This window comes from Leuresthes tenuis, unplaced genomic scaffold (assembly GCF_036924035.1).
Source record: "Leuresthes tenuis unplaced genomic scaffold, fLeuTen1.0.hap1 SCAF_15, whole genome shotgun sequence".
NCBI lineage: Eukaryota > Metazoa > Chordata > Actinopteri > Atheriniformes > Atherinopsidae > Leuresthes > Leuresthes tenuis.
Genome location: NW_027325369.1, coordinates 5753391 through 5780682, shown reverse-complemented (window position 1 = coordinate 5780682; position 27292 = coordinate 5753391). Strand labels below are relative to the sequence as shown.

The 27292-nt window shown below is 38.2% G+C and overlaps 1 protein-coding gene across 2 annotated transcripts in view; it reads right to left on the bottom strand.

The window, feature by feature from the left end:
- Positions 1–3511: 3511 nt before the first annotated feature.
- The window catches only part of LOC140269877 (protein jagged-2-like), a 61673-nt gene continuing 37892 nt past the window's right edge, over positions 3512–27292 (bottom strand). Inside the window, exons 8-26 of one of the 2 annotated variants that reach the window (XM_072364885.1) lie at positions 27147–27260; positions 26827–26940; positions 25016–25129; positions 24203–24249; positions 23215–23388; positions 22954–23104; positions 22678–22842; positions 22133–22246; positions 20957–21070; positions 20482–20595; positions 20265–20381; positions 20072–20099; positions 17347–17432; positions 16600–16713; positions 15917–16032; positions 15512–15772; positions 14931–15062; positions 7735–7894; positions 3512–6946 (exon numbers count right to left, since the gene is read on the bottom strand). In XM_072364885.1, coding sequence (XP_072220986.1) covers positions 6435–6946; positions 7735–7894; positions 14931–15062; positions 15512–15772; positions 15917–16032; positions 16600–16713; positions 17347–17432; positions 20072–20099; positions 20265–20381; positions 20482–20595; positions 20957–21070; positions 22133–22246; positions 22678–22842; positions 22954–23104; positions 23215–23388; positions 24203–24249; positions 25016–25129; positions 26827–26940; positions 27147–27260 — 2747 coding nt within the window. In that variant the 3' untranslated portion in view covers positions 3512–6434. The remainder of the gene's footprint in view (positions 6947–7734; positions 7895–14930; positions 15063–15511; positions 15773–15916; positions 16033–16599; positions 16714–17346; positions 17433–20071; positions 20100–20264; positions 20382–20481; positions 20596–20956; positions 21071–22132; positions 22247–22677; positions 22843–22953; positions 23105–23214; positions 23389–24202; positions 24250–25015; positions 25130–26826; positions 26941–27146; positions 27261–27292) is intronic. The other variant, XM_072364886.1, reaches the window with a different exon arrangement.

The following is a 27292-nucleotide window of genomic DNA, read 5'->3' as shown; positions in this document are numbered from 1 at the left end:
GGATTAAGCGGGTATAGAAAATGGATGGATGGATCAATCGAACTGAATTGAATCATAGAAGATGTGCCTTACCCTTTAGAGATGTTTAAAAAAAGGTTTGACTGCGTCTGAGCACTACAGGTTGCTTTTGTCTTTCTATTTCAGAAGTATCTCAGAGAAGCTACGAGTTCAATCCAGTTATTTATTGTAATACCATTTAACAACAAAAGTCCTCTTAGGACACTTTCCAGAAAAAGTAAAACAGTTTGAGTCAACTCTACTTTCAGACAGTCGAGTTCAATCAAACCGATTATAATCCAATTCGGTCCAATTCGTTAAAATCCAATTCAATCTAATTAAGTCCAATTCGATTCAACCAATACATTCCAGTTCAATTTCAAAGTGTATTTTAGCCTAACTGTACTGATGTCACAGCAGACCGCAGTTGTTTGCATATAGGTGGTCCTGTTAGTATTTAGGAGAGCTTATAATCTGACAAAAAAACTTTTGAGTGAGACAAGACAAAGAAAACATTGGTCAGCTTAAAATCGAGTCCAACATATGACACCGTGGTTGGGTAGATGACATTCACAGACAGCAAGGTAAATGTACTGTAGGCCAAAAAACTGACCAACTGAGGTTGTCTGATTTAATTGAAAGGCTGATAAACAAAGTATGAAAAAGATCATTTGAATCTCAGTCATGAGTGGTGCAGTTAATGTAAGGCTGCAAGAAGATTCAATCATTTGGTGTTTAGTGAATACTGCACAGGATTATTGTCTTTAACCATGGAAGCCTGTAGGTTTAACATTTCAGCAGTTAAAAGGCAAGAAAATAATTACTTGCTAGACTAAAATGCTAAACAAAAACCATATTAAAGAATCTTTTTTTTTATTGTATTTACTTTGTCTTTGACAGTAAGTATTTTAATTTCAGACAGTGTGAACCCAAGATATTTCATGTTTTGTCTTGTCAACTTTATTATATTTTATTAATATAAACCAATTTCAGCATTTACGGTCTGCAACTCCAAAACAAGTGGAGACAAGCAATTTAGGACCATAAATAAGGTAACAAAAAAATTGTGGTTATTTCAAAGTGATGTGAAAAAGTGACTGTAATCATGATTTGATACAAAAGTGTCACCCAAAAAATATCAGCAAATTCATGAGAAATTATTGTTTAAAAACAATGTTCCATAAAGATTGGAAGGGATTTGCATATTTTTCCTTCTACAATGTATAGTATCAATAAACAGTTCATGGAATCGTGTGTGAAGGGCAAACGTCTGCTGGATACCTATGATCTCTGATCCCTCAGACAGCACTGCATCAAGAAAAGTCATATGTCACTTACTGATACAACGACATGGTCATGGGATTACTATGAGAAACCTTTGTCAAGCACAATACAGAGGTGCATTCACAAATGCCTCGACAAACTTGACTACGATATAGACAATTAGCTTCTCTTTGGCTTTTTGGCCCATTTTAGCTGAGAACTATGGTAAGTTTAAGCAAATAGCACTGATAAACAACAAAGATATAGGTTCATATTGATGGTTCTATTGTGCCACACAAAGTGTAGTTGCTCATTTGACCACAAGTTCAATCAATTTTAATGTTAATGAAAATGTCTTATACAGACTAGATTGAAAATGATTGCACGGAAATGTAAGGTAGAATGCAATGTGAGTTTATTAAATATAACTTAAGTTTTAGACTTTTAAGGTTGCTGTAATTAAACCTTTACTTGAAAAACCTACTCTTGATTCAGAAGTGTTAGCTAATTATCCAATATTAGTTATATCCAATCTCCCTTTTTGTCTAAAGTTCTTGATATAGCAACTTTGTGATCATTTACATAGAAACAATCTGTTTGAAGAGTTTCACTCAGGATTCGGAGTGTATCACAGCACCGAAACAGCACTGGTGAAAGTTACCAATGATCTCTTCTTAGCTTCTGCTTCCATTAGGAAACATTATTAGACAGCATGGCATACATTTCCAATGCTATGCTGATGATACTCAGCTGTACTTATCTATAAAACCAGATGAACCCAATAGGTTGGTCAGACTACAAGCATGTCTTAAAGACATAAAGACCTAGATGACTCAAAACTGTCTGCTTCTAAATTCAGACAAAACTGAAGTCATTATCTTTGGACCTGAGCACTTCACGGAGAAAGTGACTAGCTATATAATTACTCTAGATGGCATTCCCTTGGCTTCTCGTACTACAGTGAGGAACCTTGCAGTTATTTTTGACTAGAATTCATCATTTGACGCACATATAAAACAGGTTTCTAAGACTGCCTTCTTTCACCTTCGTAATATTGCCAAAATCAGGAACATCCTGTCTCAGAGTGATGCAAAGAAACTAGCATTTGTTGCTTCAAGACTGGACTACTGTAATTCTTTATTGGGCTGTCCCACAAATTCTCTGAAAAGCCTCCAGCTGATCAAAAATGCTGCAGCCAGAGTCCTGATGAGAACTAACAGGAGAGATCCTATTTTTCCAGTTTTAGCTTCTCTTCGTTGGCTCCATATTTAATTCAGAATAGAATTTAAGATTCTTCTCCTCACATATAAAGCTCTTAATGACCGAGCTCCATCAGAGATCTCATTGTAAGATATTTTCCTGACTGAGCACTTCGCTCTCAAACTGCAGGTTTACTTGTTGTTCCCAGAGTTTCTAAAAGTAGAATGGGAGGCAGAGTCTTCAGTTATCAGGCCCCTCTCTTGTGGAATAAGCTGCCAGTAAATGTCCGGGAAGAAGACAACCTTTCCACTTTTAAGATTAGGCTTAAAACTAGTAAAATTAGGCTTAAACCTTTTTGATAAAGCTTATAGTTAGGGATGGCTCAGGTGATCCTGAAACATCCCATAGTTAAGTTGCATAGTTAAGTTAAGTTGCTATAGGCTGGGGGACCTCATCTGTCACACCTTTCATCACTTTGCTCTTTTTTCCCCCTGTTTAATTTCTCAAATGATATTATGTACATGTGACATTATTGTGGTTATTAACTTGTGTTTCCCTGTTCCAACAGGTATCTTTTAAATGGTGTTATGGTGTTATTTCCCCCTCTTTTCCGTCTTCTCAAACCCCAGCTGGTCGAGGCGGATGGCCACCCTTCCTGAGTCTGGTTCTGCCAGAGGTTCCTTTCCACAGTCGCCACAGGCACGCTCAGGACGGGAGATTGGACTGAAGAGAAGTTTTGGTGAAATCTGTTGGTTTTCTTAGCTAAGATATTGTTTTTTGTATTGGTTCAAGATGAATGAATTGGATTATTTTGAAATTAATTAATTGGATTTGATTATGATTACAATGAATTGAACTCCAATTGGCTTGAAGTAGACTATATTATTTAAGTACCTTGAGATGACATCTCAATACATCTCTTTCTATATATATACAGCAGCAGTAACCAAGGGTGCAGGACGTTGAAAAGGGTAAGTCAGGCAGATGACTTTCACGACAATGGTCAATGTCTCAATTAGCCTAACATCAATGAAGACCAAACAAATTAAAATCTTGGTATAAAATACTTTAATAAATAATAGGATTGTTCTAAGAACAAACAAAACAAAAAATAATCCACTAACAAACCAAGACTTTTTCCAAATTTTGTACAAAATAATTACAATGTTCGCACATTTAGCCCCTCTTACAGGGCTAGTGCAATGTAAGATTTACTGACAGAAGATGAATTTAGGTTCTCCTTGATTTGCATCAGCATTAATAACATAAAAAATAAAATATTGAAAAAAAAAAAAAAAATCATACACAAATATTGACAATATCTGACATTTTTCCCCATTCCTGTTGTGGAGGTAATGCTTAACATGTCTCTCTGCCTCTGTGTTCTCTGTGCAGAAACAGACAACATCCACAACACTTAACATAAACAACAATACAACTTGTTCCCTTCATAAGACCAGAAAAGATACACAGGGGGAGGCAGAGTGAAAACGGGAGAAAAAATACACACTTTTTCTTTTTACTGCAAACACACTCTTATTCACATCACAAACACTTTGTCTAGTTTGTGATGAGGATCTCCACTTCACTCTTCACTCTTAAGCTGGGTGGATGATTACCAAACACCCTGCTGCCCTGTGTGTCTTCTCTGCTGTCAACAGACTGTAAAATTGTAAATTTGTAACTGAATTACAAAGAAGCTAAAGACAGACTGACAGCGGCGCTTTTAAGTTGTTTGGACCCTGTGACCCATAAGTGTGTAATGAAAATAGAAATCAGATGCATCAGTACTGGTTCAACATCAAACTTGATGTGAGAGCACAAGGCAAACTTCCTTTCTGCTAGTTCCAGTAATCAAAGAAACAGCATGCCACAAAACCTTAATTTGTGTTTTTAAACCCACTGGAGTTACTAAATAAACTGAAGCTGCATGAAAATGGGAGGAAAAAATTTGAAGTTGTGCAATGCTGTCAAAAACGTTTTCATTATTCACATTTACACACTGCCAATAATGCATAAAGACGACTGAATTGTGTAACAGTATGCCACTCTCCACAAATGTTCCGTTATGTATCACTGTGTTTATCATGTGATGCCACAGTTACAATAGACAAGTGTCAGAAATCTCTCTATATGGTTTCAGGGAGGTGAACGTGTTTGTAAAGCAGGCAAGTGAGTAAGAATTATTTAACAGTAAAACCTGGATCTGGATCTGGATTTGTTATTTCAAACAACTAAAAAAAGTGCAATGTAATATAAGTGGAGCTATTAGCATTCATGCCTACTTTGGGCAGGTAATAAACAACTAGTGTTTCATTACTGAGACAAAAACTTGACCTGTTCGTAGTCTGCTCCTGGTTGCTTGGTGATATCTGCCCGTGCTCTGATACTGTTGTATCTGAACAGGATAACAACAGGGTACATTTTTTTTCTGTTAACATAAAGTAAATACAGCTTCTGCAATGCGTAACACCAACATGAAATATGGAAACAGCAGATCAGCCTAAAAGTACATAAAAGGACAGTGAATTGACTGAGTTACAACATTTATAACCTGTCTCTGTACAAAACTTCAATGACATTTAAATTTGTTTGTGTAGGGTTGGCCTGGACCAGATTTCTTGGGGATGGAAGGGCACCTAAAACTTAACTTAACATACAAGGGTAATGACACCAAGGACTAAGAAAGATTTTTTTTTTTTTTTCAAAAAAGTTTTTTGACATTAGAAAGGATTTGGAATAGAGGGTACAGAATGGTAAAAAAAAATATATACTGTATATAATGTGAAATAGCTCAAACATAGCCATTTTCAACCAGAGGGACTTTGATGTGATGAAATTACCTCTTACAATTATAGCTCTAAGATACAGCTCTCCAAATGCTGCATTTTGTGCTCTTAACAGGTGGAATAAATTATTTCAACAAATCAAGACATGATTCTTTTGTCTTCAACAGAATAATCACGATGGGGGGGACCAGGGACAAAGTCAAAATAGTCTCTACAAAACCTGTTGCAGTGTCAAAAGACACTAAAAAAAGGAATGGCATTTAAGAAAAAAAAAAGACCAAAAAAACAAACTTATTCTTTAAAATAACTATGATACAAAGCATCACTTAACTTACTAAACTCAAATATACACAGCCATATTTACATATCTACAACACAATGAATCAATTCTATACTGTGATAAGAAGACTTTGCAATTACAACTTCTTTCCCTTTTATATATAATAAGAAACTGCATAAAGTGTACAGGAGAAAGAAATAGGGGCTGAAGGCACTTTTCTAAGTAAGTAAATACTGAAAAATCCCCAGGTAGACTAGCAGGGTGCTGTGACAATTATTTTGCAAGTATATAAGTAAGGACCTTTAGGCCTTAACACAGAATGGAAGAGATATTTATAAATGTAAACAAAAAGAAATTCTCATGCCAGGCATCGCAAAGTGGATTCTCCGTGCCAACTTTCAAAGAACTTAAATGTATATAAAATTTTTTTTTTTCTTCTTTTGAAAAAAGTTATTTTTCTCTCTTTTTAACAAAAACATATAATTTCAAGACAGTGTAGAAAAGGCCCGCGGGTTTGGGCTAAGGCAGACAGTTGAAATAATGTCAGCAGCTGCCAGCCAACGATGTTCAGTTAAATCTTCGAAAAAAAAAAAAGAAAGCTTTGTCATGAAGTAACAATGACAGTGAAAAAAAAGAACTTCCAACAGAGTGACAAATAAAATTCAGAAGCTGTGATGTTTATTGTCCATGCCATTTTTTGTTGTTTTTCTCTTTTTGATTTTTTTTCCTGTTTGTTTTTGGTAATAGGATAAGCCACTGTGCAGTAGAAACAAGTTAAATAAGGCGTGACAAACAAAAATACAAAATTAAAGCATCTGTAATCTTCACTTTTGGTGCTATTAAGAGTGGAAAAGTATGTGACGTTGAAGACTTTGATTTAGAAGGTCCTTCCTTCTCTTTTGTGTTCACACATACTGGTCTTTTACGTCCTCGCTGAGCTTAGCGGCGTTCAGATTTTTACACCGGTTGTCTTTGGGGCTGTATGTTGTCCGGTGCGGTGCCTTAACCGGACCACTGCGCGATGTGCAGATCACCCCTCCCTTAACCATCGATCCCCTGTCCTGTGCCCCTACAATGGAGCACTTTTGAGGTGGACGCTTATCCGCCATGCCAAGCGCTCTCTCCTCATCATCTTCGTGTTCCCCCTCATGCTCCCCTTCCTCCTCTCCCTCAGCCCCGTCACACGTCCTGTCGGAGGGACTTATCAGTTTTTTGCATTCATACTGAATGTCTTTGTCACGGTTGTCTTTGAGGGCATTGCTCCGCAGCGGCTCCAGTTGGTTGTTGACCGTAGTTTCCTCTGATCGGGCTGCTCTCTCGCGGTCTTTCTTTCTCTTACGGGTCCACCAAACGCAAACAACAATACAGAAGATCCAAAGGACACTGAAGACGACACACAACACAGGGACCAAGTAACCTGATGGAGAGAGTTTGAGAAGATGTTAGGAAATGTCAGTAAGACATTAAAAACTACTAAAGTAGAGTTTGCAAGACGTTAATTAAAAATAGAAGACAACTGGATTCCTCCGTTTCTTCTTTTTCAAGAAAAGAAGTCCAGTAGTCATCTGGTTAAGCAATTAGCATAAGCATAGCCTGGGTGAATGAGAATCTAGAGACACATACTTTGTATATTTCAGGGTGGCTATGTTTTCTCGACTATACATTTTCTATTTTGTGTCTGAACAGAAGAACTAAAGTTCCAGAAGACAGAATTGCTCAAACTTCTATGAAACTGACATAAGAGTGTTAAGTCTCTATGCCTAAAGTTAAGTGTAACCTCACAGGTTAGTGAAGTACAATGTCTAGCTAGATAGACAGGTGATGAGCAAATTTCTGTTCATCATTGAACTAGCCTCGCTAACCAGTAATAAACCCATTACAATAAACAGCACGGTTGCTCTGACTAAATCAAGCTATTGCTGGTTTGTCAGTAGTTTCAGTACAAAAGGGAATTAAACTCTGATGTCTTTCCTTCTAGTGTTAACAAGTTAGCTCTGGAATTCTTTCCGTAGGGCTTGGCTACCAGTTCCCCCACTGCTTCCAAAGTTTGACCAAGCCAAAACATACCAATGCTTTACTTATACAAAATATAAATTCCTGAATTTCTATAAAATGTGCAAAAAAATAAAAACTGAAGAAACAATTTGTGCTTACAGGCTGATAAGAATCCAGCAAACACATTGTTGCTAGAAATGAATGACTCACCAACAGGAGGGCACTCCACCAGTATCTCCACTTTCACTTCCACCACAGCTAAAATGATGCTGCTGTTGTGGTGTTTGGACAGTGCGTTAGTAATAGCATTGGCTGCCTCCTGGATCTGTCCACAGTCACTGTCTTTCGACCGTCCGTCCTGCTCATAAGACTGCAGAGATGGAGAAATGGAGGACAGGAATTTTTTTTTTTGATTTACCCCTCACTTCACAAAAAAAATACTGATACTTAAATATGTAGTATCTTGGTCTCCATAGTATGTAGTATCTCGGGGAGAGAAGTATCCTGTCAGGGGCCCTTTTAATACCTCACTTCCCCAAAATGTATTTCTAGGTATCCAGATCATTAAAGTTTAGCTTGTCTGTGTCTGTGTATTATATATGTGTGTGTGTGTATTCTGATTGCCTTAGTGTGGTGATGTCATCTGAGATTTTTTTGCCAAATAGTCAGATTTTTATAACTCAAACCCAGAAAACTGACTAAAGTCCAGTTCCCCATGATGGCAATATTGTGCATTTGTTGAGTTAAGTGGTTTTTGTTTGAGAATCAGTTCCTGCTCCACTGACATGGTTGGCTTTGCCGACAATGTGTTTTCATCTAAAAGTTGGATTTCATTATGATTAAAATAAGTTACCTTTCAAGCTTTGTGATACCCTTTGATATTATTCTGGAATTAAGTAAAGTAATTTATTATTATAAAGTAATAAAGTAAAGTTTTGGGTAAGTGAAGAAACTGTCAATGGACTGCAAAAAAAAAGTCCTATTTGCCAAATGGGTAAGTCTCGCCTGAGGCTATACAGGACAACAAAAAAAAGGAGAAGAAAAAAAACACATTCATCTGTCAGAATAAAAGATATTCTCATTCTAACATCTGGCAGGTTGGGGACACACACCCCTGCTGAGACCACAGAGGGTGGAGTTAATTGCCTAATAAGGTACTGAGGGTGAGAGCAGAGGGTGGAGTGGGGAACAGAGAGGGATTAGTTTTGTGCTGTGTAGTTCAATTAGGACAAACAATAGTGAGGAGGCCAGCTGTGCTCCCTGCTTGCCCGGGGACAAACACTCCTCTTTTCTTCTCTTGAGGAAATCAGCAGCTCATTCCCACACCTCTAAGCCTGCCTCCCAGACTGGCTGATACGTCAAGTCACAGGGACCCTGGACTGAGTATACAAGATGTATATGAGGTTCTGAAAACTAATTGAGGATGCCTGCACCGTTAAATTTCTACAGAAAAGTCCAAAGTAATGACTTTCACTGTGTAAAACATGAATGCCAGCAAAACTCAAAAAACGAACTGAGGATAAAAATTTTTGGAATTGCAGATTGATCCAAGTCCAGTATTGCTCAATACACATATTCAGCAGTTAAAAAGTATGTGATTGTTGTCGTCTAATTCTAATTCTCATGATGCACCACATATTTTCATTTTCATTTTTAAATAGATCTGACCAGTCAAGCACAAACACTGTGTCTAAAGGTGTTTTTTTTCCACTAACACAGTACAGTGCTGGTCTGGGGCCAGAGCCTAACTTAAAACCAGTTCTTTCTGTTTGGACCGCAAAAGCTCTGGCTCCTGGCTCCTGAAAAACTGGTGCAACACTAGCAACAGCTCTTTGCTTTGCAGAGCAAAGAACCGCTTATGTCGGGACTGGTGGCAGGGCTATAGAGACCAACCAGGACAACTCAAATGTTGTGACTGTCATGTTTGAAAATCCAGAGCCAGTTTAGCATTTAGTCTGATTCAAGAGAGATTAATAAAAAATTGTGCATCAATATGGATGTGAAATTGAATTAGTGGTGGAAGAGCATGAACTGAGAGCCCCCCTCATTTTTCTGCTGTTTAATGGTTCATATCATCAGCCCAGTAAGTGAATGCTCCAAGATGTGCATTCACAATCACCCTCTGAATAAGAATTTTCTAACAGTAAATCCTGCTTGAAACATTCAATGTTATTCGTGTTTGTATCGCCCTTCACAAGTACCAGTTAGCATTAGAAAACACAAGCACCAGTCAGCTTTTAGCTCGAACCAACTTTGAACTGGATCTGGCACCAGTTGTGAACCAGCCGCTTTGGTCGAAAAGGGATATAAGAAGCCTGTTGTAAGTGGTGCAGATTTAGCATTCGCCTGCTGAAATAAATGTTGAACATCTCAGGAAAAGATTTTGCTTTGTCAGCAGCATTCATCTTTCCAAAATTCCAACATGTGTTTATTAATCATACTTTTATCACAATATCTACATGTTTGACTGATGCTTTTATACCCAATTGTGACACCCTAACCTGTCACCAATTTATTCAGCTGACTCTAGACTCTTACAAAATGTCGTTACTGTATTATATATATATATATATATATTATGGCATGCCGTTCAGGAAATTAATCTTTGAATATATTGAATGAAACTCTGAATATATAGAATGAACCTTGAATATATGGAATGAAACTGAATATATTGAATGAACCTTGAATATATTGAATGAAACTCTGAATATATTGAATGAACCTTGAATATATGGAATGAAACTCTGAATATATTGAATGAACCTTGAATATATGGAATGAAACTCTGAATATATTGAATGAACCTTGAATATATTGAATGAAACTCTGAATATATTGAATGAACCTTGAATATATTGAATGAAACTTTGAATATATTGAATGAACCTTGAATATATTGAATGAAACTCTGAATATATTGAATGAACCTTGAATATATTGAATGCAACTCTGAATATATTGAATGAACCTTGAATATATGGAATGAAACTTTGAATATATTGAATGAAACTCTGAATATATTGAATGAACCTTGAATATATGGAATGAACCTTTGAATATATTGAATGAAACTCTGAATATATTGAATGAAACTTGACTGACGTCAGACTTCACGGAAGTGCCTGCGGCCATCTTGTCTAAGGTGTGGATACTGTGGCGAAAAGCGAATGACAATGAGTCAGTCCGCTCGGAATTTCGTAGGAGGAATATTAAAGTATGAGGACATCATTAACACACTGGCGAAAATCCTCCCGATAACCCTGCCCGTTCTTCTAACGAAGAAGTCGTGGCAGACTTACGACAACAGGCCAAGCAGCTGTTTATCAGGCCAACCTCAGCATGCCTTCAACCTCTCAGTTTCATTCAATATATTCAGAGTTTCATTCCATATATTTAGAGTTTCGTTCAATATATTCAGAGTTTCATTCCATATATTCAAGGTTCATTCAATATATTCAGAGTTTCATTCCATATATTCAGAGTTTCATTCAATATATTCAGAGTTTCATTCAATATATTCAAAGTTTCATTCCATAAATTCAAAGTTTCGGCATAATCTCATCATGCATTTGTCTGTCTGTCCGCAGACCGCTGTGTGAGTAACGTGCCCATAGTTGTGTCGCGGATCATCAAATACGTTAAATAATAAACTAAATATTCAGCCTGCATTGGTCTAAGAATGTGGGTGATTTTTACTGTATATCAACAATATTTGAAGGGCTTCTATTTCAGGTTACGAAATCCCTGTAGCCGCAGCAGTGCCGGAGAAGTGCCGCGTCAGAGCGCTGAGATATAGAATATGAGCTACATTTTTAAATGCACTAAAGAGCCCTCATGTAGTTTTAAAGAAAGCCTAGCTATTCCTACATCTTGTGTCTTGGGCCCTTTCTTGTTTACGGGTGGAGATCGCACGCAGGGACTGTTTGGGGCACTCATGAGAGGTTGAAGGCATGCTGAGGTTGGCCTGATAAACAGCTGCCTGGCCTGTTGTAGCAGGTCTGCCACGATTAAAAAAGGAGCGAATTTCTTCGTTAGAAGAACGGTATTGGGCAGAGGTATCGGGAGGATTTTTGCCCCGTACTGTATTCGCCAGTGTGTTAATGGTGTCCTCATTCTTTAATATTCATCCTACGACATTCCGAGCGGACTGACTCATTGTCATTCGCTTTTCGCTGCAGTATCCACACTTTAGACAAGATGGCCGCTGGCACTTCCGTAAAGTCTGACGTCAGTCAAGTTTCATTCAATATATTCAAAGTTTCATTCAATATATTCAGAGTTTCATTCAATATATTCAAAGTTTCATTCCATATATTCAAGGTTCATTCAATATATTCAAAGTTTCGTTCCATATATTCAAGTTTCATTCAATATATTCAGAGTTTCATTCAATATATTCAGAGTTTCATTCCATATATTCAAGGTTCATTCAATATATTCAAAGTTTCATTCCATATATTCAAGTTTCATTCAATATATTCAGAGTTTCATTCCATATATTCAGAGTTTCATTCCATATATTCAAGGTTCATTCAATATATTCAGAGTTTCATTCAATATATTCAAGGTTCATTCAATATATTCAGAGTTTCATTCCATATATTCAAAGATTAATTTCCTGAACGGCATGCCATAATATATATATATATATATATATATATATATATATATATATATATATATTATGGCATGCCGTTCAGGATATTAATCTTTGAATATATGGAATGAAACTTTGAATATATTGAATGAAACTCTGAATATATTGAATGAACCTTGAATATATTGAATGAAACTCTGAATATATGGAATGAAACTCTGAATATATTGAATGAACCTTGAATATATTGAATGAACCTTGAATATATGGAATGAAACTCTGAATATATGGAATGAACCTTGAATATATGGAATGAAACTCTGAATATATGGAATGAAACTCTGAATATATTGAATGAACCTTGAATATATGGAATGAAACTCTGAATATATTGAATGAACCTTGAATATATGGAATGAACCTTTGAATATATTGAATGAAACTCTGAATATATTGAATGAAACTTGACTGACGTCAGACTTCACGGAAGTGCCTGTAGCCATCTTGTCTAAGGTGTGGATACTGTGGCGAAAAGCGAATGACAATTAGTCAGTCCGCTCGGAATTTTGTAGGATGAATATTAAAGTATGAGGACATCATTAACACACTGGCGAATGCATGTACGGGCCAAAATCCTCCCGATAACCCTGCGCGTTCTTCTAACGAAGAAGTCGTGGCAGACTTACGACATCAGGCCAACCTCAGCATGCCTTCAACCTCTCAGGAGTGCCCCAAAACGGCAATGCAGGCTATATATTGTTTAGATACAATAAGAATCACCCACATTCATAGACCAATGTAGGCTGAATATTTAGTTTAGTATTGAACGTATTTGATGATCCGCGACACAGCTTTGTTCACGTTACTCACAGCAGATTGCGGACAGACAAATGCATCGTGCCCAAAGTGGACATTGTGTCACGGATCATCATATACGTTCATTACTTAACTAAATATTCAGCCTGCATTGCCGTTTTGGGGCACTCCTGAGAGGTTGAAGGCATGCTGAGGTTGGCCTGATGTCGTAAGTCTGCCACGACTTCTTCGTTAGAAGAACGCGCAGGGTTATCGGGAGAATTTTGGCCCGTACATGCATTCGCCAGTGTGTTAATGATATCCTCATACTTTAATATTCATCCTACAAAATTCCGAGCGGACTGACTAATTGTCATTCGCTTTTCGCCACAGTATCCACACCTTAGACAAGATGGCTGCAGGCACTTCCGTGAAGTCTGACGTCAGTCAAGTTTCATTCAATATATTCAGAGTTTCATTCAATATATTCAAAGGTTCATTCCATATATTCAAGGTTCATTCAATATATTCAGAGTTTCATTCAATATATTCAAGGTTCATTCAATATATTCAGAGTTTCATTCAATATATTCAAGGTTCATTCAATATATTCAGAATTTCATTCAATATATTCAAGGTTCATTCAATATATTCAGAGTTTCATTCCATATATTCAGAGTTTCATTCAATATATTCAAGGTTCATTCAATATATTCAGAGTTTCATTCAATATATTCAAAGTTTCATTCCATATATTCAAAGATTAATTTCCTGAACGGCATGCCATAATATATATATATATATATATATATATATATATATATATATATATATATATATATGGATCTCTATGGCGCAGGGAAAAAAAAAAGAGATATTTCCTTTTGTATTGCGGAGTGCTAAAGTACACATTAGGTACTTGGATTCATTTTATTGCTGGTATGAGTAGACTTTAGGTCTAACACACTAGACTCAGCCTTCACACTATATTCTTTCCCACAATTCTGACATGACACACACATGACATAAAAATGTGGTCCTTCTTTGCTCAGGTTAAAGGCCTGCACTTCACATCATTCACTACATAAAAAAGATTTCAGGAATAGTCTAAAATTAGTCCATACATTTTGCTGCAACAAGAGTCCAGGGAGAGTAGGAATGTTTTTTTTTTTTTGTCCTTTTTAAATGAAAGCCTTGTTGTGGGCTTTGGGTGGATTTCAGTGTTGCCACTCCTTTTCCTGTATCTGTCGCTCAAAACAGGCTTGCAAACATTAGAAGAGCATGAACTAACCCCCTCTATTAAGAGATTAAAGTTCCAAAGTGACTGATTTCCCTCAAGTCTGGGTGGCCAAGATAGATAGGCTGACAACAGGAAGAAGAGGGAGCAGAAAGAACACAAGTAAAAGCAACGAGTACACGTAAGACACGTGTACAGATAAAAATGTAATAGATGACAGAGAAAGGAGCAAAACTATAGTAGATGGAAGTTGAAAAAGAAAAAAGGAAGAGCAGACAGGGGAAAAGAGACAGAGATCCACAAGGTGTTCCACCAGAAAAGCCAAATTTCTTCCAGATGTTGTTAAAAGCTTCAAATGTCTTTCTTTCTTTCCTTGTTTGCATTCTTATTATCAAGAACAAAGATCCAATTTGAAACAATTTGCTGTGATGGATTATGTGCTGTTTAATTCAACTTGAAAAAAAGAAGTGGAAAAGTGTGACGGAGAAAGAAAGAAAGTCTACATACAGTTTGATCTCAATGAGCGCACAAAATGAAATTGCCTACTTCTTATTGCTTGTTCCTGTGTGAATTAATCTTCCACCACTTCTAACACTACTGCTGTTGAAAATACCAGTTTTGCATACATGTAGATAGCAGTGTCCACTGAACCAGAGATTCACTGAATTTAATTCATGTCAAGTTCTGTGTAGCACGTATCTACAGATTTCCTCAAACAATTCTTTATACTTTATATGAAGTATGCATGTGTGGACAAGTATGGGAAGCAATTACCATTGCAACCTCCACAGCGTCACTTGTGGAGTAGGAGAGGTCACAGAGGATGAGCAGTGCTCGCTCCTCCGCCAGTGTCCGAGTCACAGGGAGGTACCTCAGCTCCGAGCAGATGTTCTCTACAGTGGTGCCCTGTTACACACACACGCAAACATAACCCAGATTAGTTTCTTCAGTGCTGGTGAGGAACAATCACAGAATCTAATTCCTCCTAAGACTGTTGAAGATGCAGCCAATCATAATGCCTCGCACAGAAAGGAGGATCCTATTCTGTCGGAGGGATGGATTTTTTTTAACATGCATAGAACTTTATAACCACATGACCCATGTGGTGAGTAAAACAGCCACGGGACTAACTGAAGACACACTTGCACTTGTGTGTCTTACTTCCTGGAGTTTGGACATTTTTATGCAGGGAGTTATGATGACATATACAATAAAAGACAGTGTGTACCATCATACTGTCAGAAAAGGAAAAAAATATCAGAAAATGTCTTTATGGCTGCAAAGAAAACAAGATTTGAACTAATTTTCCAACTGTGCCGGGTACATGAGCACCTTGATCTGTATTACTTATTTACCTGTGGCACTTTGTCCTTTTTGAAGATGAGCGTGATGTGAGCACAGCTGTTGTCGAGGTAACCACTGTTGGGCTCACACTGGGTGTGCAGAGGTGTGGGGGGGTCTGGTGTGGAACACACACCCCACTGATGACAAGGTGGAGAGAAGCAGGCTAGGAACTGATGCTCAACACACTCGTGATTTCCAGGACAGGGTTGAGGGTTTGTGTCCGACGGTGAAAGAGCCTTCTGAAGGATGCAGGGCCGACGACCACACCTCACCTGGAAGAACACGGATTCAGCGATTTTGTAAAGGAGTCAGACCATTGATGTCACTGAGGTTAAAAACCAATCCATCCTTTGCATTCAGTCCATCTATAGAAATGTAGATAAATCAAAATGGGAAAAATAAGAATTCTGTGAAACCTTAGAACAGTGAACGTTTCCATTGATACACTGGCAGGCATTGCACTCCTCCTCCCACCGACTGCCATGAGGATACTGCAGATCAGCGTGACGACACGACTTTCCAAGTCCGATGACTAGACAGAAGAAAGAAGAATTTATCAAAAAGAGGTGATTACTCCCTGATCATAAGTCAGATTTTTACCCCAAAATTAGGTGCAACTGTAAAAAGTACATATTTTCAACTTTTTTTTTTTTTTTTTTTTTTTTATAAAGGAAGCTATGTTTTTCCAGTAACTTAGAAACTATTCCATCTTAGATTCAACGGAAGCGACAAAAGCATCTCAGGCCGAGGATATTCTTGCTTTTTAGTCACACACTAATGCAGGCAATCGCTATACACTGCCACTGTTACTGCAGGTTTCCAGGAGGTGGCAGACTGGAGAACTCAGGAACAACCAAATTTGTAGGATGTAACAAACATAGCAACAATAGATGAGCTCAGTATTTGGTTTATCAAAAGATTATGGTAGAAAAAGCTGTGGCAGTGGTATAATACCTCTTCAACCGATTTTTTTTATTTCTTTTTTTTTTATTAAAAAAATTCAAATCAAACTGTTGATCATTCAAAGTATTACAATAGATTTGTTGTGTCCACCATTACAGAAGCAGTTATGTAGATTAGTGAGATTTGTCAGACTTACACTCTTGACAGCGAGGTCCAGCTTGTCCTGGAGGGCAGACACAGCGGTAGCCATTGATCTCGTCAAAGCAGGTTGAACCTTCAGCACAAGGAGACGACTGACACTCATCTATATCTAAACAGAGAAGGAGAGAAAGTATACACAGAATTATAAACTCACAAAGCCTTTACTTTAAAAGACCAGATCTAGACTTGTTAATCCAGCTCATTTATAACAATTTATTATATTTGTTCATAAAATACCCATTGTTATGTTATTATGATGAGTATATGATCATTTTTCAGTTTAACTTAACACAAGTCATACTCATATTGTTCCTTTCTCCTTTAAGTCTTCCTCATTCTATGGTGTAAAGTAAGATGAGAAAAAAGCAAGATTGAAGAAATTTATTTGTTTTTCTAAAAGAATTCAGTGAATGATGGAATCCAGAGAATCACTTTCTGCACAATAGATTGACACCAGTTTGGTTTGAAACGGTTCAATTGGATAACACTCTGGTTCTGAAAAGGTTTTTCTAAGGAGATTTCTCCCTGAAGACCGCGGGAGAGCGCACTGACCCGTCTGACAAACCTCAGCCCTGACCTCAGCTAAGCGTGAAGGGGAGAGGTTAAGACCGTCTTCCTAAAAGGCTTCCTAATCTGTCGCCCCGAAACAATCGGCTCACGCTCCCCCGCGGCGGCCTTTCACCTCTAACCTCCCGCCCACCTGACCCCGACCACAAGCCCCCTCTGGTTCCCAGAGACTCACTGATGCGACAGTCCGGTCCTGCGAATCCTGAGGCGCATTCACAACGAAACCAGTTCACGCCATCGACACAGATGCCACCATTGTAGCTGCAAAAGGAGACAAAATGAAACACCTGATTTAAAAACTTAACTCTTGTTTCAGTATTAAAGCCTCTAGTTAGATGTGCATTACAACAATGTGCAATACCATACAATGCAATTACCACACAGCTGCTCATCCCACCCATCTTGAGTATTTTAGTACATATTTATTTTTTAAGATTACATTTTTTTCCCCCTTCTTTATTTCATTAAACATGCTCTTAAATGTATGCGTTGCTCTTTGCCCTCCTAATTGCCCCTCGGGATAATTAAAGTTTTTTCTGATTCTGAGTTATCTCCTTGTAAGTAAGCTTTTTGAAAACCATTTGTATGACAGTAATCATATGAAACTTTTTGCAGGTAAAAAGGTTTGAAATTCTTTCTCCTTAGAGTATGAAGTGTCAGTTAGCTCAGGAAGAGCAATGGATGTGATGTGTGTGAGAGATATGTTTAAAAACTGGAAATTACATTATTTAGTGGATAATCGTATCTAAAAACATTTAGATTAATGGAAGGGAAATATAAAAATCAAAGCAGAATCTGTCCCATCCAGTTCTTTGAGCACCTCAGCAGTTTATATATGTTCAACTGCTGTGGTTTACTTGTTCTAATAATTACTTAGAAGAATCTCACATAGACCTGGTAGTTCCAATGGAAGTCACTTAAAGACCAGTGATGATATTTAGTTGAGATGCTGATAATCCAGTGACAGAACATTCATTTTATGAGTAAGTAATTTTATGATTCTATTGGAAAGCCATCTGTAATTTATCTCAAGCTTTGCATCTTTGCGTTAAAACTAATCCACAAAGTGAAAAAACAGGGCCTCTTTTCAATGGGTAACTGAAGACACTGAATTATACAAGGCTTCAAATAATTATCTATATAAATGAACCCATTTTGTAAATGTGGCAGTATACAAACCGCTCAATTTTAAAGAGACTGAGTGGCAGCAGGCTGAAGCTAAAGCTGATTTCAGATCAATGTCTGGACTTCATATGTAAATCCATACAGACCACATACTGAGACCCCCACCCCCACATCTTAACACCTCCACTCCTTACAACTCGCCCCAGGTCGGGGCATTGAATAGGGAGAGGGGTGTCTCATCACACTGTCTTCCCCCTTCCACGTTCTCACCCTATAACCAAAACCACCACTAATCCACCTGTCAGTCATTGAAGGAGAGATTGAGTAAGGGGGTGGGGGCGAAGGGGGAGGGTTTTGTCCAGAGTAGTTTCTCTGCTGTTTCTGAACCTCCATGAATATTTTTTTTAACAAATTCTAAAATAATAATAATAACAACTCAAGTCACACTTGATTCAGTGCAAAAGACATAAGCTGACCGCTACAGCATCACATCCAATATATGATGTACTGCGGGATCTGCTGGACCACACCTCCAGTTGTAAAGCCAGTCTCTGGGGGAAGGGACATCATAAAAGGTGCACAAGGAATTTTGAGACAGGATTCACATCCATATGCTTCAAGCTTTCATGGCCCCGTTTCTTCTTCATTTTGAATGGGATGACTTCTTGCATTCCTAAATTGAATTGTGTGTCTGTTGCTTTGCCAGCGTTACTGTGGAAAGTTAAGAAGAGTTTCACCTTCTAGTGGCAGCAGATTTGACTAATCATATATTTGATCTCATGATGGACTGTCATGACAACTTGAAACATCAAGCATGCCCACTGTTAAATGTTAGCGTACACATGAATCCTGCCAAAATATGGCAACTGAACACTGGGCCGAGTTAAGACTTAAAGCAAACCTGATTCAGCTGGCTTCTCCCTGTAGTTCTTCCCTTAAATGGTTGTCTGCTATGACTTTCCACTATGTCTTTAACGTTTCATTCATGTAAATCCTGCTCTCCAGCTTAATTGACAAGGGGCTGGAATCAAAGACTTCAACAATAAAAACTATAGTCCCTCATCAGCATTTCTCTTTCTTTCTCACCTACTGAAGTAAAAGCAGACTGGATGGTATATTGACTTACAATCCCATTTTAAAGTTCAGAGGGGTATTATAGTACGGATTCAGGCTTGTAATCTTGTAAACGCACATAACACAACACCATAACATCATAGCTGTTTCTTCCAATCTTATGATAACTTTAGTTTATTTTGATTTTAATAAAAAATATATGTATATATTTTTTTAAGTAATGTTCCTTGTTTAAATGCACCTTTAATTTAAAACAATGCACTTCAGGTAATTGGACCTAAGCTATGAAAATCTAGCTACTGTGGTTTCTCTTTCTTACTCGTAGTAATACTGAGAATCAAGGGTGCTGCACTCCACAGGGCTGAATTCCCACATCAAGTACAGTCAAGTTCAACATGCAGTTTGATAGCAGAAATGCTGAACTCAAATTCAGCAGAAAAATAGTCAATATGCTGTGTGCAAATGCAGAGAAATGCTCTAACTAGGCAACTTAAACATACAACTCATCACAAAAAGACACATTACAAAGGTCGAAATAGAAACAAATATTTGAAATATCCACTTCAACCAAACATTAACAAAAAGAAAAGCTATTCTGAAAATAAGAAACGACAAGTGGATTTTAAAAGCCACTTCTAAGCATCAGCATATAGTGGCTAAATAGGTAAGTATTTGCAATGTTGTAATTAAATGGGTCTTACCAGGGATGTGGATTGCAGTCATCAACATCTGCAAGAGAGAAACGGATGACAAATTCAATTTAACCTTCCATTTTTTTTCAAACGTCAAAGCTGTCCGAGTACGAATGTTATTTGTATAAAAGAGCATCTATATATTCCATGTAAGCCTCACAACTGGATATATTCATTCTAGACAACTTAACAGTGCACATACTTTTTGCACAAGTGGGTCCCTCCCAGCCATCCTTGCATATGCAAGTGAAAGTATCTCCCCCTCCAACACAGGTTCCTCCATTCTCACATGGACCCGAGTCACAAGAGCTGTTCTTGGCTAAAAAAAAAAGTAAAGACAAGGTTTTTTGTTTTTTTTTACACATATACTGTATACACTACATTATTACGCTGAATAAGGCCAAAGGCCAAAGTCCAACCTGTGTTGCAAGTGCTCCCACCCCACCCTGAGGAGCAGCTGCAAAGGAAAGAGTCTCCATGGTCGTAACACGTCCCTCCGTTACGGCAAGTGTTGGAGTCGCACTGGTTCTCACCTGGACAGCAAGCAGCATAGCAAAAAGATTGCAAACATTTGCCTTTGTGCCAGTGTTGAGAAGCGTGTAGTTCAGCACCAAAGATGACTTCAGAGGAGGAAAACATGTCTGTGCAGCAAACAGTGAGGGCTTTATCCAAACAAAGAATAAGGAGCTGAAGTAGTAAAAATATATAAGACCTGACATGTTTGAGAGCATGGGATGTGAAGAAAAAGATGCTACACTGCTTTTTGTTGAGTGACACTTATTAGATAAAACTTCACAGCGTGAGAGTGATGAGTTTCCAGTTTGAGAATTTCTCAGAGATAAATAGCCAATACGCACATGGATGTATTTTGTCATTCACACAGATTTAACTTACGGGAGTGGCAGGTTTTTCCCTTCCAGTTGTCTACACAGTTGCAGTAGAAGTCGTTAAGGAGATCGACACACTGACCTCCATTCTGACAGGGGTTTCTACTGCACTCATTCACATCTGTTGAACAGAAAAAACAACAGCCTCTTAGTTTATGCAAAATTAACAGTTTGATTTCATGACATGTTGTTCAGAGGTGGAGCGTAAAGAAAGAAAGAACTCATTGAATTTCAGTTTGGATCCAGACAGCCTCAGACAGTAGTTTAGGTTTTGTAAGGAATAACTAAAAAAACAAGCTATATCAAACGTTTCACTTAGAGCTTCCTGCTTTTGCTGTCAAAAGAAAGAATTACTCTAATTCTATACTTAAACAGCACGGATCTTTAGACTTGGAGTTCACTAATATTTAAGAAAGACAAGCTGTCAGATTAATAAATTTGCTTGCTATGAATTTGAAAAATCACAAACATTTAAGCCCATGACCGTTTAAAAGATTTGGAACAGAGAAATAAAATTGTACAAAACATCAAAGCTTACACAGGTGATATACAATAATGGGTCTTAGAAGGAGATATTATTATAAGATATGAAAAATCTATGAACAAACTGAAAATTGCAATGAAAATGTTAATCTATTTTATACTAAGAAAAAAAAAAAAAGTTTATTCATTTAACTAACAACATTGTTGTTTTTGGGTCAGTTCTTTCTCTTCACATCAAGTGTAAGTAATAGTATCATCAAATGTGATACCTATTGGTGTACCGCATGTCATTAAAATTAAGAGATTCAGACAAACTCAGCTGACACACTTGCCCCAGTAGATCTTAAAACTAATGCTCATTCTTCCTTTGTTTATCTCAATATATTTAATTTCAATTAATTTCAGTTCAGCATATTGAGATAGCACCAATTTTCCAGCACAAGTCATCTCAAAGGACTTTAAAAAAGGAAGTAAACAAGTTAAATGCAGTGTAATTAGAATTAGTACAGTTGTATTCTGATCACAATCCAATGTTTTACAGTTAAATTCAGTTCAACTATATTCATATTATGAGAATTGATGAAGAAAAATATCTAGCCAATTAAACAAATAGTATTAACCAATAATATGGGACTTTATTTGCTAACAAGACATAACATCGCACCTAATCCAAATCCACTTTTCTGCCACACATACTCACCAACATCACACAGACTACCCTCCCAGCCATCTGGGCAGAAACACTGGAAGGAGTTGATCCCATCGATGCAAGTGCCTCCGTTTTTACAGGGCAACGACGCACAGTCATTAATGTCTGCAGGCAGAGAGTGGAGATTCTGTACTAAACATGTATCCCAAAAAAAGTTTTGATTTCCAATTTCTGCCTATGTTTTATATTGCTTTGTTGATGTGTTGTTACAATGATTCATTATCTTGTTCTGGGCATTTTTTTAAAGTAAACACATCTACATAGACCTGTAAGTAGAGTTACAAAAACTGAGTTTGTTTAAGGTTGGGCAACAAGCAGTGAAAAAGGATCCTGTGAAAGTGCAAAACCAAAGGTTGCTTATGCTTTCCTCTGGAATTCCTACTTGTGTTTCTTTCTTTAGCTGTAAACCAAATTAAGACAGTGTTGAGTGGTGAAACGGGAGTCTGAATTACGATAAGACTTGTGGTTCCGAGTGACGGGAACTGATGATAAATATAGAATATGTGTGTTTGTGTGTGAAGCTAATAATGACTCACTCTCATGGCAATAGGTGCCTGTGAATCCTGGATCACAGGAGCAGCTGAAGTTCCCAGCAGGCAGGCTGATGCAGCGGCCGTGTGGTCCACACACATTGGATGAGATGTGCCACACTGGCTGCTGGGTGTCATTGGTTGCAACAGCAACAGTGCAACTGTCAATCACTTTGGGTTATGGAAATGAAAAACAGATAGACAATCAGCAGGGTACAGGGTTTGAGGTATCTATCACCAGCTTTCAAAGAAAATTTTAAAGATCTCAGGGTTCTTTGCTACCTCGACACTTGTTGGTCTTGCAGTGGTCCTTGAGCTCTGAACAGGTTTTACCCTCATAGTCATCTGGGCAGCTGCAGTAGAAGTCATCTGTCAGGCTGTGGCAATGAGCCTTGTTGTGGCAGGGGTTTGGGCTACAAGGATCATTCTGCATCTTCAGGGATGAAATCAGAAAATCAGACACATTCTCTCCGTCTGTGAAATATAAGTAGATTAATCAAACTGTTCAAGAGTGTATCTATACAAGCTGGATGCAGTCCTCACCTCACATGTTGTGCCAATGAAACCTTGCGGGCATTCACACATGAACCCATCCAGCAGGGCGTGGCAGCGGCCGCTGTTCTTACACGGACTGCTGGAGCAACGGTTTCTCTGAATCTCACAGTGCCGGCCCACGAAACCTGGCTGACAAACACACTGGTAGCCTCTGGAATTATCCTGGTAAAGAAACAAGGAATGGGATTCACAGTCAGTAATAACACAGTCAATCAACTGATCTGCAGCCAGTCAGTCAACTGACATTCTTAAAGAAATATGCTAAACACTGATTGCTTTTATGGATTTGGATTTCAGACAAAGCTTGACACCCATTTTCACAGCTGATAATTGCAAAAATAATCAAAAGAATAGTCAATAATGAAATAACTATATGCTGTTACAGAGACATGGAGATACTGGGAACAGTAACATAATCGAGGATGGTATCTTTGAAGTGTGAAGTCATATGAAACCATTGGCACTCAATGTTAGTTTAAAGTCCAACCCACAGATTTAGAGAAGCTTTTCTCCAAGTCAAGTGCAGCAGTTTCCAAAAGGATTTCACAGCTTGGTAAAATTTCACCTTTAAAATGAAATATGTTACCATTTTGATATTTGAGATGCACACATATTGGATTGTATTTGAGATTTCAGAGGACACTAGAGCCACTCTTTTCAAATTTTGTCCTTATTTAGTGAGCACTAAATATGATTTTAACCTTGTGTTTAGTTGTAACCCTCATTTAGACATTGATAAATCAGGCTAAATTTAAATTCTAGTCCTTTTTACATAATTCATATTAACACAAACAGCTGAAATTTGTAAGGTGTAAAAACAGTCTGTAAATAATGCTGAAATTCAAGAAAACACAAACTGGGATTCAATTTTGTTTAAAAATTGTACATATGTGTTTCATAAACACTTGTTTTAATTAACAGATGACTTTGTTCAGTAATAAGCCAGACAAAGAAGAAAAAACTGCCTGAGCCTCACCTTGCAGGTCCCTCCATTCTGACACTGTCCATGACAGCTGTTCATATCTGTGAGGAAAACAGAAAGTTTCATTGATTTTGATTAAAAGGGGAGGGGCACATATTGGCGGTGTAACATGCAGCTGCTGCAGGTAAGTGGTCGATACAATCAAAGCAGAGTGATTCACGCCTGAAAGAGATGTAGAGTCAGAGGTGCAGATGAGATGTAAGAATGTGCACTGAAACCAAATTGCTGAGGGAAACTGCCAAAGATTTTACTAAGTTTAACAGCTTGGAAAGAAGTTGTTTTAGTCATAAAGCCTAGAGCAGTTACCCAGGATGTGGCAGGTATAAACAGCAATCAAAGGTGTGAAAGAGACTGAAAGGAGTCAAAGCCCAGCACACTTGACTGACTAGCTTCTCTTCCACTTGGATTTGTAACTCAATGGATTTCTTTTCCTGAGAAGCTAAATAGTCTTCTTGTGTTTTACAGCTATACAATATGTCAAAGAATATCGAACACTGTGCTGGCCAGTAGAAGCTGAACACCTGCTGTCAAAGCCTCATTAAAGTTGTCGTTGGGTAATGCTAACAGAGTAATATTTTTGGTAAATATATTCTAATAACATGTTCACTGTTAACTACCCAAAGCTTAACTCACTAAAACACGGAATGAAAACTATGTGATGTCACAGATTTATAGAGGAAACTCTACTTTACTGTATGATGGGATTGGAAGAGAGGCTAGCGAGCTAGGGGGCTGGGTCCCAGCTCTTAGTGATGTAAACAGGTTGAAAGAGGCTGAAGACTAAGGATTTACTGGATTGATACTAACTGATGTCACAGTTCTGGCCCACCCATCCACGAAAGCAGGCACAGTAATATCCACCAATCAAGTTTTTGCAAGAGTAAGCATTGAGGCAAGGCTTCCCTGCACATTCATTAATGTCTGCAAAGTGGAAATGAGAGACAAAGACAATGAATGAGAACTAAGAACCTGACCAAAAGCCCCATCACCAAGCACAGCTTCTTATTAAAACATCCCACCAAAATTAAGAGCAGAGGATTCACATCCCTCACTTCCATATGTTCACTTCTGCTTTTAGGATATAAACCACTGTTGATTTTATTTCTTATAATCACTGTGAAGTTTTTGAACAAAGAACTCGACCACAGAAATACTTAATAAAGACTCATGAAGAGATGGGACAATACATTTTTTAGTGCACATTGAGTGGTTATGTAGACTTGTGTTGCAGGTCAGTAACTGTTTTCTTTTGCCTTTACTTATGTTCAATATCAGCACTGTGCAGATTCTCATTACTGTTTCTTACTCCGATTTCCTGTTTTTCTTTATTCAATAAAGTTTTCCGAATTAAAACACATTTTTAAAATAGCTGGTGTGTGTTTTGTTACCTTATGAATAAAAAACTCAAAATGTTACTTATGTGAGGAAAAATTTTAGTCTTAGGTATAAAGATTTGATATAGGAAGTGGTGAAGTCTTTCGTTCAACTGACAGGATTCAATGACATTGTTAAATATTCTTATTACTCAGGGTCTTTATAAAAAGTCAACTTGTTGGAACATTTACAGTGTGAAGCTCATGTCTGAAGAGGTTTTATTCCTTCCAGTTTTCCATTGCCCCTCACCCCCGCCCAGCTCCACTCTATCCTAACCCTTTCGCTCAGGGTTAATGTCTGTCTATTGCATTCCCTGAAGGCCAACCTGCGGCATTCCAAGTGGTCAGTTTCAGAGGCAGCGCTCGCCGCGCCGCCTCGCCCACTATAACCAACACAGTACATTAATACTACTCCCAGGAGGTAAGTGGCACCTGTTAGGCTGCTGAAATGAAACACCCTGAACCCTTTCCCAAAAACCCAGCTCCCCCGACCACCGCCCCATCTCCTCCTGCTCCCTCACAGGTATCACCCTGCCCGTTGAAAAGGAAAGCACCCTGAGAACAGGAGCTGCTGTTTTCCTCTTCTCCCTGCACATGTTTAAAGGTTATAAAGTGTTTCCTGGTCTAGTTGAAAGAGGTGAGGGCTCCACTGTGCTGAGGCGTTGCCTCACCGTAGTGTACACACTCCACTGTTATGCCCTGTCTGGAGCCAAAGATAACCCCCCAATGGAGTATATTTGGTCCCAAGGCAAGCAGTTGCCAGGCGGGAGGTTATTTTTAGCTTTACTCAAGTCACCTGGCTCGAGTTGCAGATATCCAGCCAGTATCTCTGCTGAGCGTGCGTATACCCTAACACACACATTTGAATTTAATTGGACGTCTTACAGTAATGCTACTGGTTAACCAACCAGTAGCATTACTGCATTATGACAACAGATCCAAAGCCTCACCAAACAGCCATATAGGCTGTAACTCAGCAAGCAAAAGGGATTCATGGCATGAGTTTGGATTGCATTGCATTCACTGTAGGTGCAACACACTGAAACACACCATCATCCAACATGCAACAGGTTTTTAAAGTACGATGGTACATATTTCCAAACACCCCCTCAGAGCCATTGTATGTAATTTGGGAAAACAAACTCTTGTGATTTTCAGCTGCAAATAAATCAGCAGATACTCAAATGGCTGGATTATGGCCTCGCTTTACATGACACTAATCAGCAGAAAAAACAAGAGACGCACCAATCCGGCAGGTCTTGCCCGTCCACTGCGGAGGGCAGAGGCATTCAAAGCCATTTTCCATGTCGATGCAGGTCCCGCCCTGAGCACAGGGGCTGGAGGCACATTCATCTGTGTCTGAAATATTTCATAATAATGTACAAGGCATTATCCCAATCACTTAACAAATTAATAAATATTTGTATTTAGTCAACTAGAAACTGCAGTCTCACTTCATACAGTGAGAAATTAAGGAAAGGGCTCTTTTATATTGCTAGTTCACATTCAAAGTTCATACTATCAGTACAGATTACCAAACATCAGTCATCTTCTGTGCCTCTCACCTTTTGCACAGGTCGGCCCAGACCAGCCAGCAGGACAGTGACACTCAAACCCTGACGGGACTTCATGGCACGTCCCTCCGTTGGCACAGGGGTTAGACACGCAGGCATGCTCGGCTAGAAAGAAAGCCATAAATCTTACAACGATT